Below are 18,056 nucleotides of genomic sequence, written 5' to 3' on the forward strand. Positions count from 1 at the left end.
AAAGAAGCAACAGAAGTAAAGATAACCTGAATTTTTTTTTCTTCTGCTCTTTGGTGAAACCTGCAGCCTCTTTCATATCTTGCTATATGAAGCATTATTGCATGCATCAGTACAACTTTTTTAGCTACTGGAAATAAAATTCAGTCACCTGTATTCAGGGCACCTCTAGCACCTCCTTTTACTGAGATAGGGAGGATTTAGAGTGCTTTATTTTTACTGCAATTCCGAACAATTAAATATAAGCAAATATTTAACAAATACAACCTTCAACAGCCCTTAACCGTCTGTTAATATAGCTCTCTTTTGATAGTACTTTACTTTTTCTCTCTTAGAATTTATTCCACTCATACCTTGGAGCTGTCACTTCTGTTAAATCTACTTTTCTGACATGACCTATCTTATAATTTCCAGTCTTTTACTGACAGTTGCCCTGTTGTACATTTTTCCTTTGATACCCTGCTCATCTCTCATACTTGATCCCCCAAGTGATTTTAGTGTGTCACTTCCCTACTAAGTCTTCAGTCACTCAGGCTCAAAACATAAAGTTAATTTTAGTCCTCGTTAACATGAGCAGTATCTTCTTTGTAAAAATAATTTAAAAATATTTTAATATATAGTTAATAGACAAAATTATTTTAGTTTCAATAACATACAACATAGCTGTGTAACGTAGTGATTTGACATTTAGATACCTTACAAAAGGGCCCCCCTGGTAAGTCTAGGACCCATCCGACACCATACATAGTTATTACAGGATTATCGACTGTATTTCCTATGCTGCACTTTATGTCCCTGGACTGCTTTTATAACTGGCAATTTGTATATCTTATTCCCTTCTTTTTCATCCATTCCCCCATCCACCTTTTGGCAGCCATCAAAATGTTCTCTGTATGTAGAGTTTGTTTCTGTTTTGTTTATTCACTTATTGTAGTTTGTATGATTGTACATATAAGTGAAATCCTGTAGTATTCATCTTTGTCTGTCTAGACTTATTTCATTTAGCATAATACTCTCCAGGTCCATCCAAATTTTTGCATATGGCAAGATTTCATTCTTCTTTATGGCTGAGTAATATTCTTTTGTATTTATGTACCAACTCTTCTTTGTCCATTTATCTGTTGATGGGCACTTGGGTTGCTTCCATATGTTGGCTCTTGTAAATAATGTTTAATCTTTGTTTCTCTAACACCTCGCACAGCAAGCAGTAAATAGCACTTTGTTAAAAATGAGCTGATTAATTTAGCGGAATAAAGTAAACAGTGAAGATGGAGTTAAGGAAGGAATAAAGTAGATAATGAACAGAAGACCTAAGAAAGCAGTTAACGCTATGTTCCTTTCCTGCTAGCCCTCTGTTCTGCAGTCTAGCTCATGGTTTTGTCGCATTGTGCTGGGCTGTCGTAGCTGTTGTGCAGCTGGGTTCATCTTTCTCTTGCCCTCTTAGCCTCCTGGCCTCCACCTGGTTCTGTTGTGCCTTGTCTCCCCCTTTTCCCTTGCCCTATTTTGTCTTCTTCATAAGTCTTAATAACCTTCAAGTTACTGTTTATTTTGTAATGTCCTTGCAGCCTCTTTCTCTGTACCTGAATGCACTATGCCCCTAGTACGTACTTAGAACCGAGCCTGATCTGTGGGAATCACTTGGAGTATTTGTTGATTGATCTCATCACGGTGGTTTTATGGGCAGAAGTCTGGTCTCCAGCTGCTGAGGAAACATTACTCAAAATAATTAGTTGCTAACTATTCATTCATTCAACAAAATTAATATTTATTGAAGAACTACTCTGTACCAAACACTGTTTCAGGCATTAGGGGTACAGGGATGAACAGTCTGATCGGAGTCCTTGTTTTCCTTTAGTTATATTCTAGAGAAAAAAATGCAAGTAAGCAAATAAGTGAAAAGGTAATGAGACGATATTATGTGCAAAGAGGAAAATGAAATGACGTGTTGACCTAGAGGTGGGCTATTACAGCCCAGGCCAGTGTGGCTCAGTTGGTTGGGTGTCGTCCTGCAAACTGAAAGGACTGTGGGTTGATTTCTGGTCAGGGCACATACCTGGGCTGCAGATTCGGTCCCCAGTTGGGGCATGTACAGAAGGCAGCCAGTCAGTGTTTCTCTCTCACAACAATGTTTCTCTCGTCTCTTTCTGCTTATCTTTCCCCCTGTCTAAAATAAAAAACTTAAAAAAAATTAAAGGTGGGCTACTTTTTGGATAGTTAAGCAAGAACTTCATGAGAAAGTTTTGGACATTTAAACTATAAATTGAATGCCAAGAAAAATCAAGCCATATAAAAAGATGTAGCTGTAGAGTATTTTAAGCAAATGAAAAAGTTAGAAAGAATTTTATATAATAATACAAGTGGTGTTTTTAAAAATACTTTTCCACTTAAACTTTTTGAAGGAAAGGACTTTTTAAAAAATAGTTATTTGTATTTTCCACTGTCAATGTGATGCTTTTCACATAGTGACAAATGTTTATTAATTAATTTTACTATCACTTTACATATGGTTTACAAAATGAAACCATTATTTCCAAGGTCTTTTTCTTAGAAGTATCTTAAGTGTTTGGGGTAATTATTTTAGGTTTCAGTGCTAATTTGTTTTTACTGATGGGTAAACTATAGAATTATTTTAATTAGTCTTAGACAGTATGTAAAATTATTTTTTTCTTAATGTACAATGAATTTTTTTGTAAGAGTTTAAAAATGCTAATAAAAAACCCTTCAAAATTCAACATACACACAGCATTTTACATATATGTTATTATTTTACATGGTTTTTTGGTCAGTAATATTTGCAAATATTTATCCATGTCAGAAAATACAGATTTATGGTGGCTTTTTAAAATTGAACTTATTGGGGTAACATTGGTTAATAAAATTATATATGTTTCTGGTATGTAATTCTGTAATACATCAATTATATAGTGACCCCAAGTGAAGTCTCCTTCCATTACCATTTATCCCTTCATACGCTCTTCTGCCCCCCATCCTCTTTCTCTCTGGTGTGGCTGCTTTATGAGCAGTACAGAACTGAGTTGTGTGGATGAGGCATACCTTATGGAAAGAAGTCCAGATAAATGCACATCTCTGTTCATAGGGGGTTTTTTTGTTTTTGAAGTACTTTGTCACAATTAGCATGCAGATCTTATTTGACAATTTCCTTAAGTAAATATCTAAAAGCAATATTGCTCAAAAATGAAATTAAAAATAAAAGTGGCATTCGTTATTAGTAAGGTTATGCTGATCTGCATTCTGAAGAGCAGTACAAACACACAAATGCCTGTTTCCCCAAATCCCACGCATGCTGGATTTTGTCAGTCTTTGTCGTATTCGTCAGTCTGATGGGCAGAAAATCCCTTTAAAAGAAAATGTTTCTTTGCTTACAAGTGAGATTGATTGTTGTTGTCATTTATACTTTATTTGCAAATTGCATATTCAGGCCTCATTTTTTATCAAGGGATGTATTTTTTTTTAAGCATTTCTTACTGTTCTTATATACAGGTAATGAGTCATTATCATTGTTGGCAATATTTTATATTCTTTAGTTGCTTTATGTGTTGCTTTTATCTTATTATTAAGATTATAATTAGCACATCAGGATGAGGGTTGATAGGGACTGTATTTTCTCTGTGTTTATGGTATAGCTGATAATAGCCCTGGGATTGAAATTAATTTGCTATGAGTTAGGATTCAGTTGCAGATAGCAGTAGTTACTGTAAATATTTTTATGTAGAAAGGGACTCAATTGAGAGAGGTGCTTACAAATCGTTAGAAGTGTTGAGAGTTTCAGAGTATTAAAATAACAGTGCAGAACTGACCTAAACTGTAATCGGAAAGTTGTAGCTGTTCATTCCAGGTTACTACTTCAGGATTTGGGATGAAGCTGCCTCCACTGTTGGCTCCAGGGTGAAAGTACCTTTAGCAGAGTAGCAGGGACAGCACAAATGCCCTGCACTCTGCCCCCGAGCACTCACAAAGGCAGTGTTTGGGTAGAAAACCGACCCTTAAGTGAAGTACTTTTGTTTACATGCTTGCCAGCAGAAACCGAAGCTACTAGCCAAAGCCTCTGCCTCATTATACCTTCCCAGTTTCGTGTGTGGGAATTTAATCGATACACTTCCATAGCCTGAGGTGCAGGAGAGTTTGGGGAGAGTAGTTTTCTTTTTAGGTGGAGACGTTCTGCTGGAGGGTAGAGTGGATGCTGAATACCAATCTCCCATATTTACCACAGTCATTACACATAGCAAATAGGAAAACTGGCTTACAGTTCTGTCTTTCCTCTTCCTAGTTTAATTCAAGTGAAGAATTCGGTTTTCCCCCTCTTTTTTTCAGCACTTGCTAGAGGTAAATTCGCTAAAGCACCTGACAAGACTGACCCTGCAGGATCGAATTACCAAGTCGCTTCTTCATTTGCACAAGAAGAAGAAACCTCCCAGCATCAGTGCTCAGTTTCAGGTTATTTCCCATCTTACTTTTAACAAAGAGGAATCTGTTTTGTTCAGATTTATATTGAAAGGTCAACATGATTGGAAGATACCTGAAGGGGATATGATTCATCTGATTAAAAGCCACGGTCATTTTGCTTTTCAGAAATAAACCTATTTCTGTGTTGTATACCACTCATTTTTGCATATTTTGACCACATTGTTTATATTTATAAATTGTTACAAGTTTGGAATGGAAGAAATTGCTCATTATATTGCTTTGTATTGCAGGCCTCATTAAACAAGCTGATGGAGACACTTGGTCAAGCAGAACCGTATTTTGTAAAATGCATTCGCTCTAATGCAGAAAAGGTAAAAATGTCCTGTAAATGAGAGCTGCTCAGCTTACTTCAAACAAAGCTTTAAATTCTTTCTAAGGAGACTAAGTGGACAGGAAGGGTTATCTATACTCTTTTTTAGGGAAACAGTATTTTGTATTTTTAATGGATATTTTATTGTTGTTGATTTAGCATGTACTAGAATTTGAGAAGCAAATACCTCTTGAAATTCCATCATAAAAAAGAGTTTTATGCAACTTTTGCTACCCTGAGATTAATTCCTCTTGTTTGCGTATACACTGTCACTCCTAAAGAACTTGCTTGTCATTTTTCATGTATATAGACTCTTAGCTTTATAAAATAGGGAAGATGCTATGGATATTCTTGATTCCTTCCTGTTTTCTATGACAGTTCCCCTGGAGATTTGCAGAATATAGCTAATAAGTGTAAACATTTGTCATCTTTCTTTATGTTCATCATAGGAAAATAGTTCCTGGCCTGAACAGCTAAAATGTGTAGAAATTGTGTTCAGCTTTCTTAATTCTTAAGAAGCACTCTCCAGCTCTGCTGTCTATAAGCTTTGTGACTTTAGACAAGTTAACCTTTCTGTAGCTTAAATATTTTCATTCATTTAAGATCATACCATGTTCATAGGGCCTTATAAGTATTCTGTGAGTATATATGAGCTAATACCTGTAGTATATATAGAATGTTCCTAGTCCATGCTAAGTGGTTAGTCAATGTAGCTGTTCTTTTAAGTGACTAAAAAGGAAACCATTTTATTTATAGTTAAAAAGAAGTTTGAGTCCCTATTATTAATTGAGACCTTGCTATACAAAGAGTTCAATTGATGAAGTATTTGAGAGTACAGAATAAATAATAAATAAATGTCAACTATTATTATTATTTAACATAAGGGGTTAAAGTTGCCCATTAACATTTTTTCTTGACAGCTAGCTGGTATGTCCCATCTGTTTGCAGGAAAACGTTTGGGATTGCCTTAGGGAATCATTGAAAATAGTATTTAGAGTAAATAGGGAGAAATATCTGAAGCTCCAGATACATCTTGTTTTGGATGTCTGAAAACATGCCTACTAATAATACCTAGGAGTGACTGGGTATTGTGACTAGTGAGAAGTGACTGTCTCCCATTAGCTTCTTCCCTATCAATGCCTATACAATGAAATCATCAAATGTCAGGGACCACAGGAATTTTTGTTTTTCAGTGTGTCCTACCAGTATCATCAGCAGACAGTATTTAGGAAATAAACTACTCTTAACCCTGTAGTAGTCATTAAAAGAAGAATCTGGCAGCTCTCAGTTTACTCAGGCATCTGGTAAAGTGGGGCAGGTGGTTTCTGAGTGTGATGATAGATAACATTGTAATTAAAAACAAAAATACGGACACTCTTGACCACATATAAGTGGCCTAGTCTTGTTACTTATTTTATAGTGACTACCATGTGCCTTTTCTTGGGGCAGCTACATTCCTTTTGAGCTTTGAAGGTCCCTTCCCTCTACTATTAGAGAAGCCTGAAAACCTGGGTTCTCTTTTCCCCTAGGGTCAGGCAGTCAGGTCTTTTCTGAGGCAACCAGCCGGGGAAGTAAGACTGTCCTGTCATCTCTGCTATGTCTTAACCAGACGACCTTCAGTCAGTTCCTATGTAGTCAAAAGTTAATTATACTTACAAGACAAACATTAATTTGGAAATCTCTTCTTGGTTTTTTTTTTTTTTTCTATTTGCTTTGTTTTAGCTGCCATTAAGGTTCAATGATGCCTTGGTCCTTAGACAGCTTCGGTATACTGGGATGCTCGAGACGGTTCGAATTCGCCAATCAGGATACAGCTGTAAATACTCCTTCCAGGTATACTTTTATGTTGATCTTTAAATATATATGCACATCAGGTAATTATTTCTGTCTTATATTCTGTTTGGGGCTCACTTTTTATTTGTCTTAATTCTTCCTTTCATCCCATCTTTTGGATGTAGAATTACAGAGGGAGAGAGTGCTCATTTCCATCGAACGGCACCAATCTCATTAAGCTCATGTTGTAATAGTACCTAGTACTTGGCTATTCTCATTTGATCTGAATGTTTCCTGATACTAAATTTACTCTTCACATAGCAATTCTTTTTTTTTTTTTTTTTTTTGGTGTAAAAGCTCTCCCAGCTTTTCTTTCTTTTTTTTTTAATAAAATTTTTTATTGTTATTCAATTACAGTTGTGTGCCTTTTATCCCCATCCCTCCACCCCACCCCAGCCAAACCCCCCTCCCTCCCCCATCTCTACCCTCCCCCTTGATTTTGTCCATGTGTCCTTTATAGTAGTTCCTGTAATCCCCTCTCCTCACTGTCCCTTCCCCACTCCCCCTTGTCCATTGTTAGATTGTTCTTAACTTCAATATCTCTGGTTATATTTTGTTTGCTTTTTTCTTCTGTTGATTATGTTCCAGTTAAAGGTGAGATCATATGGTATTTGTCCCTCACCGTCTGGCTTATTTCACTTAACATAATGCTCTCCAGTTCCATCCATGCACATAGCAATTCTTCACACTAATTATTTCAATAACTGAAATAGTTCAGTCAGAACTGTCTAGTTCAAAAGAAGTGATTCCATTTGGCTTTTTACTCAAGTTTTCTCAGCAGGAGTTTCTTTTATAGGAAGCTGCCAGCAAGGCTCATACTTACTCTCATGAGTACTGCTGCTGTGGGTATGGAACTTATATTGAAGCTTTTCAGCAGCTGAGCAAGTCCTTGAAACTGTTACTAAGAGGGGAAGTCTCATTCTCAGTTGTATCCTGTAATGCCTGCCACCTTTGCTTATTTTTCTGCTGAAAATTTCTGATTCTTGTTAAATAACTTTTTCTTTGGTTTTTAATACAGCTTTCTCAAAAGTGATGATTAGTTTCTACCCCTCTTTTCTTCTCCCATTCACTTTTGATTACAAGATACTATGTAGAACTCACTGTCCTCCTCCCCATTTTATAAATTAACCTTTTGTAATATTTTAAGTTAACAAACACTTCCTTGATTTCACCCTATTCCAAAGAACGAGGCAAGGATTAATAGAAGGATCGTTAGCTAGTGTTTAGGATCTTGTTCATCATGCTCTTATGACTTTGTAACATTTTCTTTTCATTTTTCAGGATTTTGTGAGCCACTTCCATGTACTTCTTCCTCGAAATATTATTCCATCCAAATTTAACATTCAGGATTTCTTCAGGAAAACAAATATTAATCCAGATAATTATCAAGTTGGAAAATCCATGGTAAATATATATACAGCCCTTGTCTAAATTGAATGTATTTTCGTATTTAAATAATAATGACAATCTGCCTATCAGAATGTTTTATAAAAATACAGTGTACCAGATGTCATAAGAAATAGTAACATAATCAGTATTAAAGAGCTTCTGGTGAATTCTCTAGTTCTACCTAAATTTTTAACTGCTTAAAAACCCTCTCTCCCTGGTGTTCTATAATCTGAAACTCTGTTTGCCCGAAGTTACCTTTTCCTGATTTACCTGCTTTCCTTAATTTGTCACCTACTCTTTCTGTCATCCTTATTCTAGTTTCTTAGGCTAGAAACCATAATCATGTTTGGCTTATTTACCCTTCACTTTAATCCTTTTACAAAGTTCTGGGGTTTGGGGTTTTTTTTTTCCTTACAAATAATTCTCCCATCTCTCCTTTTCTTTATGTTGGTTTCCTGCTCAATAATAATCCCCTGATAACCTCCTTAAATTCAGACATCTTTCTCTTTTTCAAGAATCTCCATATTGTAATTTTAAACTATTTAATATCTTCATTGTGAAGATTGTTTCATTGTCTCCTGTATGTGCTTTTATCATTATTTCCAGCTCCTTGTTTTGCTCAGGTGGGGTCCTCTGTCTCTTACCCTTATTAGTTTGCTGTTTTCCTCTTTGGGTATCTAATATTTGTGTTCTCTTTTTAAAACTATCTTATTTTTTACAAAAATGATAGGTAATAGGTTAATTAGTTTGGTCGTGGTAGTCATTTCACAATGTATACATACATCAAAACATCATGTTATATACCTTAAGTTTATACAGTTTTTCTTACCTACCTGCTCTTCAAGGTGAGTGCCAATCCTATTCCTAAGGGCCCATGTCCAAGTTATTTTTGTACCCTGCTAAATTCCTACAGATTTTTTTAATGGAATGGAGTAAATAAATAAACTGATTAATAGTTTTTGGCAGCAAGGAACCTGTGATGCATACGAGGTTTCAGAAAGACTTATCACTGGTTTATTCATGTTGTGATCAAACTTGAAGATATGTGGTTCTCTACTTTTCTTCCCCTACTCCAACATCCTTGAAGAATATCACATACTACCAGTACTACGTTGGCTTATGATGATGGTGAATTTCCCAACGGAATAATGTATCCTGATCTCTGGCACTGGGATTTTTGTACACATGCGCACCTTAGCATATTGCCTTCTATATTCTAATGTCTTCTTTCCATTTTGAGAATGACTACTTTGGATAAATTGATAGAAATATTTATCAGTACTGCTTTTACACATCTGACACTGTATTTGTTCTTTTCTAAAAATGCTCATCACAGAAGGGATGATTCATGAAATAAATTTCTCATTTCTTTCTTTTTAAAAAAATAATTTGTTTTTATTTATTGATTTTAGAGAGGGGGGAAGGAAGGGAGAGAGGGAGAGACAGAGAGAGAAACATCAATTTGTTATTCCACTTATGTAGGCATTCATTGGTCGCTTCTTGTATGTGCCCTGACTGGGGATCAAACCTGCAGCCTTGACATATCTGGATGATACTCTAACCACCTGAGCTACTTGGCCAGGGCTCATTTCTTCTTAAATTGTGTTTTTCATCTTCTTCCTCCTGGCAGGTGTTCCTAAAGGAGCAGGAACGGCAGCACCTACAAGATCTGCTTCACCAAGAGGTGCTCCGCAGAATCATACTGTTGCAACAGTGGTTTAGAGTCTTGCTGTGCAGGCAGCATTTCCTCCATCTGAGACAAGCATCAGTTATCATCCAGGTGGGAGGCAAAGGGTTCCTTGCAGAAGATTGGCTAGTTTATTTGGGCTTTTTTTTTTTTTTTCCAGTAACCAGAACTATTTTACTATGAAATAAGAATGTAAACTTCTTCAGAGATAAGAATGTGTCCTCATTTTTGAAATGTTGATAGCACTGAAAAGATTATCTGGCTTATAATAATAAACTGTTAATAAATATCAATGGAGTTGAATTTAAATCAAATTTACAGTTATAATGGCTTGTGAGGTATGGTTGGGGCAAAGGAGTATTTGCCTTAATTTTGTTGACATAGTTATATTTAATAGTTTTCGGAATGATACTTGAGAGTCATACTTATGTTGTTGTTATATACTCATCTTGGTCTACAGGTGCCTTATTTTATATTTATCTGTTTTATTTTCTCCATCATCAATTTATATGATAGCTATTTCCATAGGACCTTTTGTGTTTGTACAAGAAAATCTTTAATATCTTAATTTCTGTAATGTGTATATGTTGACCTTAAACCCGATTAATATTGGCAAGCTGTAGTATGAGAATAATTTGTAATTTGTTAAAATTAATTTGTAGGGCATGAAAGCATCAAACATTTTAAGTTATTAAGTTCTATAATTAACTTTATTGAGGTTATATTATCTAAAATACTTGTTTTAACCAAGCATATCAAGGAAAGAAAAATTTTTTAATCAACCACTATTTAGCCACTTACCCTTTAATTAAGACATAAGAAATTTATTCTTTTTTCCTTTTCCTGTGAAAATGTGGTATAAGATATGACAAGTTTCTGTTACTACTTTGTCTTTACCACAGAGATTCTGGAGAAATTACCTAAATCAGAAGCAAGTCATCAGAGATGCAGCTATGCAAAAGGATGCTTTAGTTGTAGCCAATGCAGCTACTCTCCTGCAGGCTTCTTGGCGTGCTCACTTAGAGAGGCAGCGGTATTTGGAGCTCCGGACTGCAGCCGTCATCATCCAGCAGAGGTGGAGGGAGCACTATGGGCGGAAGCAAAGGGCTGCTATCTGTATACAGGCACGATGGAAAGGCTACAGGGAAAGTAAGAGGTATCACGAGCAAAGGAACAAAATTATCCATTTGCAGTCAATATGTAGAGGATTCAGAGCAAGACAGAGGTAATCTTTTTGGTTATAATAATTCTGTCTATTGAAATACATTGTTTATACCTTTGCTCTAATACTTGCCTAATTTGTATTAGAATTGGTTACGTGCAGTTTGTCTTCTCTACTAAACTGTGATACTCCTAGAAATTTTAACCTGCATCGTGTGGTATATAATAGAAGCTAAATAAGTGTTTATTGAATTAAATTGGATTGAAAACCTATGTGGTCTATGGTTATAACTGCTAAGAGTTAACTTTTACATTAGGTTGAATCTTTAAAAATTGGCAATGTTCAACTGTTTTTGCTTTTAGAAACTTTAATTTTATTTTTTAAGGTTTACCTTAAAATAAGGATATTATTAAATGAGAGCTTTACTTCTGATTTTATTTATTTTTTTAGTAGAATGCCCAAGTAGGAATAATTCACTTAATGAAATATAATCTTACTCATGGAAACAGAATTATGAAATGTGCAACCAAGTTAGTTTGTGAAATGCTTAGATACAATAAAAAAATTTTTTTGAAGACCATTCTCTCCATTGGTAACCAAGACATAGATCTAACACACTTCTTTTTAATTTTTATATAGATTTAAAGCTTTAAAAGAACAAAGACTAAAAGAAACAAAACTAGAGCTTGGATTGATAAATATTGAGCCATATGGATCTGTGAAAATTCATGGTTCAGACCCTTCAGAATGGGAGGATTGTTCCTTTGACAACAGAGTAAAAGCGATAGAGGAATGCAAATCTGGGATAGAGAGCAATCAAAATAATTTAGTGGACTGCTGGAAGGAGTCCCCAAACAAGCGACAGGAGAGAGCCAGAAGCCAAAGTGGTGTGGACTTGCAGGAAGATGTAATTGTAAGAGAGAGACCCAAGTCCTTGGAGGATCTCCACCAGAAAAAAGTAGGACGTGCCAAAAGAGAAAGTCGGAGAATGAGAGAACTAGAGCAAGCTATATTTAGCTTAGAACTGCTGAAAGTTCGTTCTCTTGGTGGTGTGTCTCCTTCAGAAGAACGCAGATGGTCCACGGAACTGATGCCCGAGGGTCTTCAGTCCCTTCAGGGCACACCTGATAGTGAAAGCTCTCAAGGAAGCTTGGAGCTTCTGAGCTGTGAGGAAAGCCAAAAGTGCAAACTAGAGTCCATAATTTTAGATGAAGGAGACCTGCAGTTTCTATCTCCTGAGATACCTGGAAGTCAAAAATTTGATTCACAGGACAATGCCCTCAGTGCCTCAAGTGAGACTAATTGTACATTGCTTCAAAAGGGGACACCCTCTGAATCAGTGCATTTGAAGAATGGGACTATGAAGGAAAAACTGGTTTGCAGTTCTGAATCTATTACCTATAAGCCACCCCTGAGAGACTCCTTTATTTCCAGTAGTCTGCCTACATTTTTTTATATTCCTCAACAAGACCCACTGAAAACAAGTTCCCAACTAGACCCAAGTATCCAGAGAAACAAACTAATGGAAAGTGGAGAAACACTCCCAGTTCTTTCTTTAGATATCAACAGGGAAGCCAGAAAGTGTCACTTCTCAGGAGAAAATCAAGTTGTTGCTTCTTGGAATACAGATTCTTCTAATACTGTGCTTAAAAAGTTGGAAAAGCTCAACACTGAGAAGGAAAAAAGGCAAAAGCAATTGCAGCAACAGAATGAGAAAGAGATGATGGAACAGATTCGCCAACAAACAGATATTTTAGAGAGAGAGCGGAAAGCTTTCAAGACGATTGAAAAACCAAGAATTGAGGAGTCTTTCCTGGTATCATCTTCCCAACAGTCAAAACACAGAGTAGAGAGGCCATCCTCTCTCTTCGTCATGAGTACCCCAAGTAAGGAGGAGTCCAATGTACTAGGGCCTCCATCAATAACTGTAAAAGATGCAGCTCTTCCCCCAAGAGACAGTTCCTCTGCTCACTTACCCATGCAGGATCGACCTGTCTTCCCGTGCTTTGAAAGAAAAGGAGGCCCATGTCAATCTAGTACTGTCGATGAATTATCCAAGACAGACAGAAGGTGCACCCAACTGCATGTGGCCTATAACCTTTCTAATCATCACGTTTCAAAAAGAGAACACTTTAGACCGACTCAGGCTTATGGCCACAGATCTAATGACCCTTCCCGAGGTGGAACTACAAGGGCCATTTTCTTCACACCAAAGGAAAATAGGAGCATTCCCCTGTAAGTGAAGTGTTTATTGTTTTTTATGTATAAATGGGAAACTTTTTGGAGAATTTTATAGGCATATCTCAGATACTGAGGGTTCAGTTCCAGACCACTGCAGCAAAGTTAGTATCGCAATAAAGTGGGTCATAATCTCTTTTCTGTTGGAAGGTCTTACTTTAATTTTAAAAATTGCCTGTATTAAGATGCCTCGATCAGCCTCAACGCTTTGTATGGGTGCTACTCAAATTAGTCATGTTCTCTGTGTGAAAAATTTCCGTAATTGTTGACTCTACCAGCCACTTGAAATTGGATATAATTATACCCTAAGAATCGACCAAGCACAGAGAGCAGTTTTTGGTTCCTTCCCATTAAGTGAGATTGGTAATATGTAGGAGGTTTTCAGCAAATGCTGGGTGCCCTACAACTGTTAGGGGTAGCAGTCCACGCTCATTAGTTTCAGGCTTCAGTGTGTTTCATTACAGCCGATGACCTATTTTTTCTTCTTTATTAAGTTATTTATACTTTTTTTGTGGTAAAAAACACAATTTAACATCTTAACTATTTTAACTGTACAGTAGAGTCGTGTTAACTGTATGCACGTTGCCGTGCAACAGATCTCTGGAACTTTTTCATCTTGCAAAACACACTCAGTTGCCCATTGTACAACTCCCTTTTTTCCTTTCCCCTGAACCCTACTAACCACAGCTCTCCTTTCTGTTTCTAAGAGTTTGACTATATTAGATACCTCATATGAGTGGAAAACCCTTATATTTTTAAGTTTTATTAACTAGTGATAGCCACAAGAAAAGCTTTTGTTGTTTTTCCACATTTTTTTATTGTTGTTCAAGTACAGTTGTCTCCATTTTAAGAAAAGCATTTCTTAAGTAGTACATAAAATATTTGATAAAGTTTAAGATATTTGTATTAAGTCTTTGTATACAGTGGATTCTTTCAGTTCTTGTGGGAGAATATCATTATTTAAATGAAAGGTAAGGGCTATATTTTAGGGCTAAAAAATTAAGTTTCATATTAGCTATTAAATAAATTTTTTCTCTTATCCCCTAAGTTTTTAATCTTTCTGTCTTTGAAATTATATACAGATATTATAGAAATCCTTTGTAAATGTGGGCAAGACATCATTCATATTTTTTTCCACTAACAATTTCTATACAGTATTATGAACCATAGTTGGACTATTTCTGCCCAATAGTCTAGAGATTACTCAGAAGTTCAAAGACTCTGTATGGCATACAAGCCCTTCAGAGTATTAAAAATATATTATTTCCTGCCATTTTTATTAAGTTTAGTGATGTGCAGTGTGTGTGTGTGTGTGTGTGTGTGTGTAGAGTTGTTGGATCCAAGAGTCTGCTTTTAGAAGCATTACTTGTAGAAATCTTACCTGTACATTTCAAAAAACATTAATCATCCTTGTGAATTGCTTTTTTAAATCTATTTTTCAAGATAAGCAAGTCTACTTGATTTAGTTTGCTTTACCCCATTAGATCCATTTATCTTCAAAATGATTATGTATTAGATTGTTTATGTGAAAGCTTAAGTAAAATTCATACTTCAAGTCTTCTCTATTCTGTAAGCACTACTAGAAACTTTAGCATTTTATAGAATTATAAATGTTGGTGTTCCTAAGTTTACCTAGTCCCATTCTTACATATTAGAAATGAGCTCATTGGCTCCCCTAGAGGTGAAATGATTTGTGTGAGGGCACATTAAATAGCTGGGACTAGAACCTGAGTTCATCATTAGGAATCAGCATTGGGTTTCATGATTAGGAAGTATCACCAGGGTAGCATTCTTTCTGTGCCATAGTGGTGATAAGTCCATAGTTGTCTTCGCCTGGTTCATGAGGGAGAACAAAAAGAAATGAAGAGCTCTAAAGAAGATACTATGAGTTTAAAAATTAGGGTGGTCAGGTGCTATCAAAAGTCCTACTAGTTGTTTCTCTTTTTGGAGAACAAATCAAAGGCCAATAGGCTCAACTGTGGCAGGAGAGATTTTAATGGCCTAAAGGGAATCTTTTAGGACAGACGAGGATTGCTAAGCTTGACCAGACACTAGTCAAAAAGGGAGATCTGTGAAATGCCATCAGCAAGGAAAGATTGCCATTTCATTAGGTTTGTTTCGGGATTATTACATAGGGCAAAGGACAAGGTAACCTTTTATAGCCCCTAGTTCTTTATAAAATTAAGTGGAAGATTTTCAGTGGTAGAGCAATTAGTCTGCCAACTCATATTCTAAGTTAGTGTCTACTTTAAACTTAGCACTATGCTAGAAGGTAAGAGATGATTTACAATGAGCTTATAGTTCCGCTAAGGAAAGATTAGCAATATGTTGTTGGTAAGTTTTAAGACTCGTGGCACCGAGTTAACATAGGTAATTGGGGCCGTGAGAATGCAGGTTCTATTCAGATTTTCCTCAGACACTAACATCCATTTCTACACAGAATGTAATGATAAAGCAATCACGTCATGTGGTCATTCAAGCAAAATTAAATTTTCACAAACTGACACTTCTGTCTGTATGGTTTGGGGCACACTTCTTTTAGCTTGATAATAACTTCTATACTGCTAGTGTTGATTTTATTCTGTACAATCTCAAGTTTTAAAACAAAGACAGCAGATGAAAGCTACATAGAGATTTCAGAAAGAAAATTTGCTAACCAGTAGGAATGATTTCATTATGAAGTAATGAGGTCCTTATCGCTGGGTAGCTACTTATCAGGTACTTTATAATGGTTAGAGTAAAAGGCCCATTCTAGGTCTAATTCTAAGGATTTGGGGGTTTGGTACTTTCCCTTTCTCATCATTAAATCCTATCATTTCATGAGCTAATTCTGCTGCTACTATTATTAAACATATGTCATCATAGTGGAATATGCCCAGTGGTTACCAGGGAAGGGTCTCTAGTAATTCATTCATACATGTAAATCCTTTGTAATAATATCAATTAGGTAAGTAGAAAGTTTGGGGGGTGTATTATTTTAGGAATTGAAAAAATTCTGGATATATGTGTGGAATTGGCTGGAATTCTTTGACCTAGCTTGTTAAACTATATTTCATGCTGTACTTTGAGACTGCTGCCATTGGATATCTGCTAGGAATTGAAATGTAATCCTGATTTTTTATCCTAAGCGTTAACAAGGAACCCTTAAACAGTGGAAATCTTCAACTCCATAAACAAGATGAACCAGCTTCAAAACCTGTAAAGTTAACTGGGCCGGGCCAAGGAGAGGTAAGTATGAAATTTTATCTATATTCTATGCAAAATAGATGCACACTATTTTGGAAATTATTATTCTTGTAGATATAGCATCTCATCTACCCATTACTCCCAAGAGTTTGTAGAGAAAGAAGCCATGAGTTAAGTCTGTTATACTTAGGGAGGTATACTTTAGGCAGGGAATGATGCCTAAAAACCAGACTGGATTTACAAAAAAGAAGTTGCTAAGAAAAAAAGGCAATTTATGCAAGTGATTTTGGTGACCTATTATGGCAGTGAAAGGTGACTTCTGTGGCTATGCAGATTTAGCTTCCGTTCTCATCCTTTGTCCGGAGTAATGTGTATGGATTGCTTTTGGTTATCTCTGTCACTTCTAGTGGAAAGGGCATGGTGGGGTGGCGGGATGTTACAAGAAATTCATGAGCTCTCTGATGTCTTTCATTGGCATCATCTCCCCCCTCCCAAAACCAAAAAACAAAACATTGTTGTGTTATTTGTTTTATCATTTGGTCAAGCAGGTTGCCAGACCGGCCCATAAAAAGAAAGCTCGAATGGCGCGGACGCGCTCCGATTTCTTGACTAGAGGTACTTTTGCCGATGGGGAGGGGGATACAGAGGAAGATGATTACGATGACATTGAGCCCCTTCTCTCCCTTGACCAACCTTCTCACTCTGAGCTAGGGCCAGCACCCAGCCTGGGTCAGGCCTCTCACAGTGACTCCGAAATGGTAATTTTACAGCAATATAAGAAAAATAGGCAACAAGCAAATCTGATGGGAATAGTCTTTGCTAATCTAAAGCTAACCTTCACAGCTTCTTCCCCATATAATGGTTTGTACATGGGAAACCTCAGTGAACACAGCAAATAAGCTAAAGTTTAATTTAATAGGACTAAGATAAAGGACACTTGAACGTGCATAAAGGTGCATTTCAAATCATAAGTTAGGCAACATTGAGGTTAACTTGGCACTAAATGTAGAAAATGTAGAAATTTTCTGTGTTATATCTTGAAAGGTCTAGAGCAGGGACCTTCAAATACTTTTTCCAGTAAAGGGCCATATGATCAACATTTTAGACTTTGTGGGACATACAGGCTCTTTTGCAGCTACTTAAGTCTGCCACCATAGAGTGGAAACAACTGTAGACAATAGGTTAACTAGTGGGCATGGCTATGCTGCAGTAAAATTACTTACAGAAATAGGCGGTGGATTCTGTTTGACTCATTGGCCATAGTTCTCCAACCCCTCCCTGATCTAGTGACTAGGTGTGTGTTAAACAATCCGATAGCTTTTAATTAAAATGCTGTTCTCTTTTTTCTTTGCCTTTAAACTTGCTTTCTCCTCCCTAATTTTTTAGTAATAGAAAATAAACATTAATTTTTAAAAATTCAATTTAATGGGCAATACCAAAAATGTCTCCCTAGACCAACCTGGCCAAGTAGAAGGTTTGATATGTAATACAAGTTTGTATTAGTCACAGATTATACTGTTGGAGTTAGGTTTGAATAAAACCATACTATTTTGACTAAGAATATAACCTTATCTTTATATCTCAACAAAAATTAGGTACACGTGTAGTTTAACAAGTATGAATGCATTTGTGTATATAAAGTGTTTGATTTTGGAATTGTCCTGGAAAATACACAATATCAGGACCCTGTATGTCTGATATGTACTAAAACATTACCGCTGATAAAGTAGAGTGATGTGCAGGTTATTTCTATCCATATCCTTAATTAA

The 18,056-nt window shown here is 36.2% G+C and overlaps 1 protein-coding gene across 14 annotated transcripts in view; it reads left to right on the forward strand.

Annotated features, from left to right (window-relative positions):
* The window catches only part of MYO9A (myosin IXA), a 277,361-nt gene that overhangs the window by 179,176 nt on the left and 80,129 nt on the right, over nt 1-18,056 (forward strand). For 10 of the 14 annotated variants that reach the window (XM_045192856.3, XM_053928672.2, XM_053928668.2 and 7 more), the window contains 9 exons: nt 4,330-4,452; nt 4,713-4,793; nt 6,515-6,625; nt 7,907-8,029; nt 9,645-9,794; nt 10,604-10,926; nt 11,503-13,098; nt 16,230-16,329; nt 16,833-17,045. In XM_045192856.3, the coding sequence (XP_045048791.2) occupies nt 4,330-4,452; nt 4,713-4,793; nt 6,515-6,625; nt 7,907-8,029; nt 9,645-9,794; nt 10,604-10,926; nt 11,503-13,098; nt 16,230-16,329; nt 16,833-17,045 (2,820 nt within the window). The remainder of the gene's footprint in view (nt 1-4,329; nt 4,453-4,712; nt 4,794-6,514; nt 6,626-7,906; nt 8,030-9,644; nt 9,795-10,603; nt 10,927-11,502; nt 13,099-16,229; nt 16,330-16,832; nt 17,046-18,056) is intronic. The other 4 variants (XM_053928664.2, XM_053928665.2, XM_053928669.2 and 1 more) reach the window with 2 other exon arrangements.

This window comes from Desmodus rotundus, chromosome 7 (assembly GCF_022682495.2).
Source record: "Desmodus rotundus isolate HL8 chromosome 7, HLdesRot8A.1, whole genome shotgun sequence".
NCBI classification, from domain to species: domain Eukaryota; kingdom Metazoa; phylum Chordata; class Mammalia; order Chiroptera; family Phyllostomidae; genus Desmodus; species Desmodus rotundus.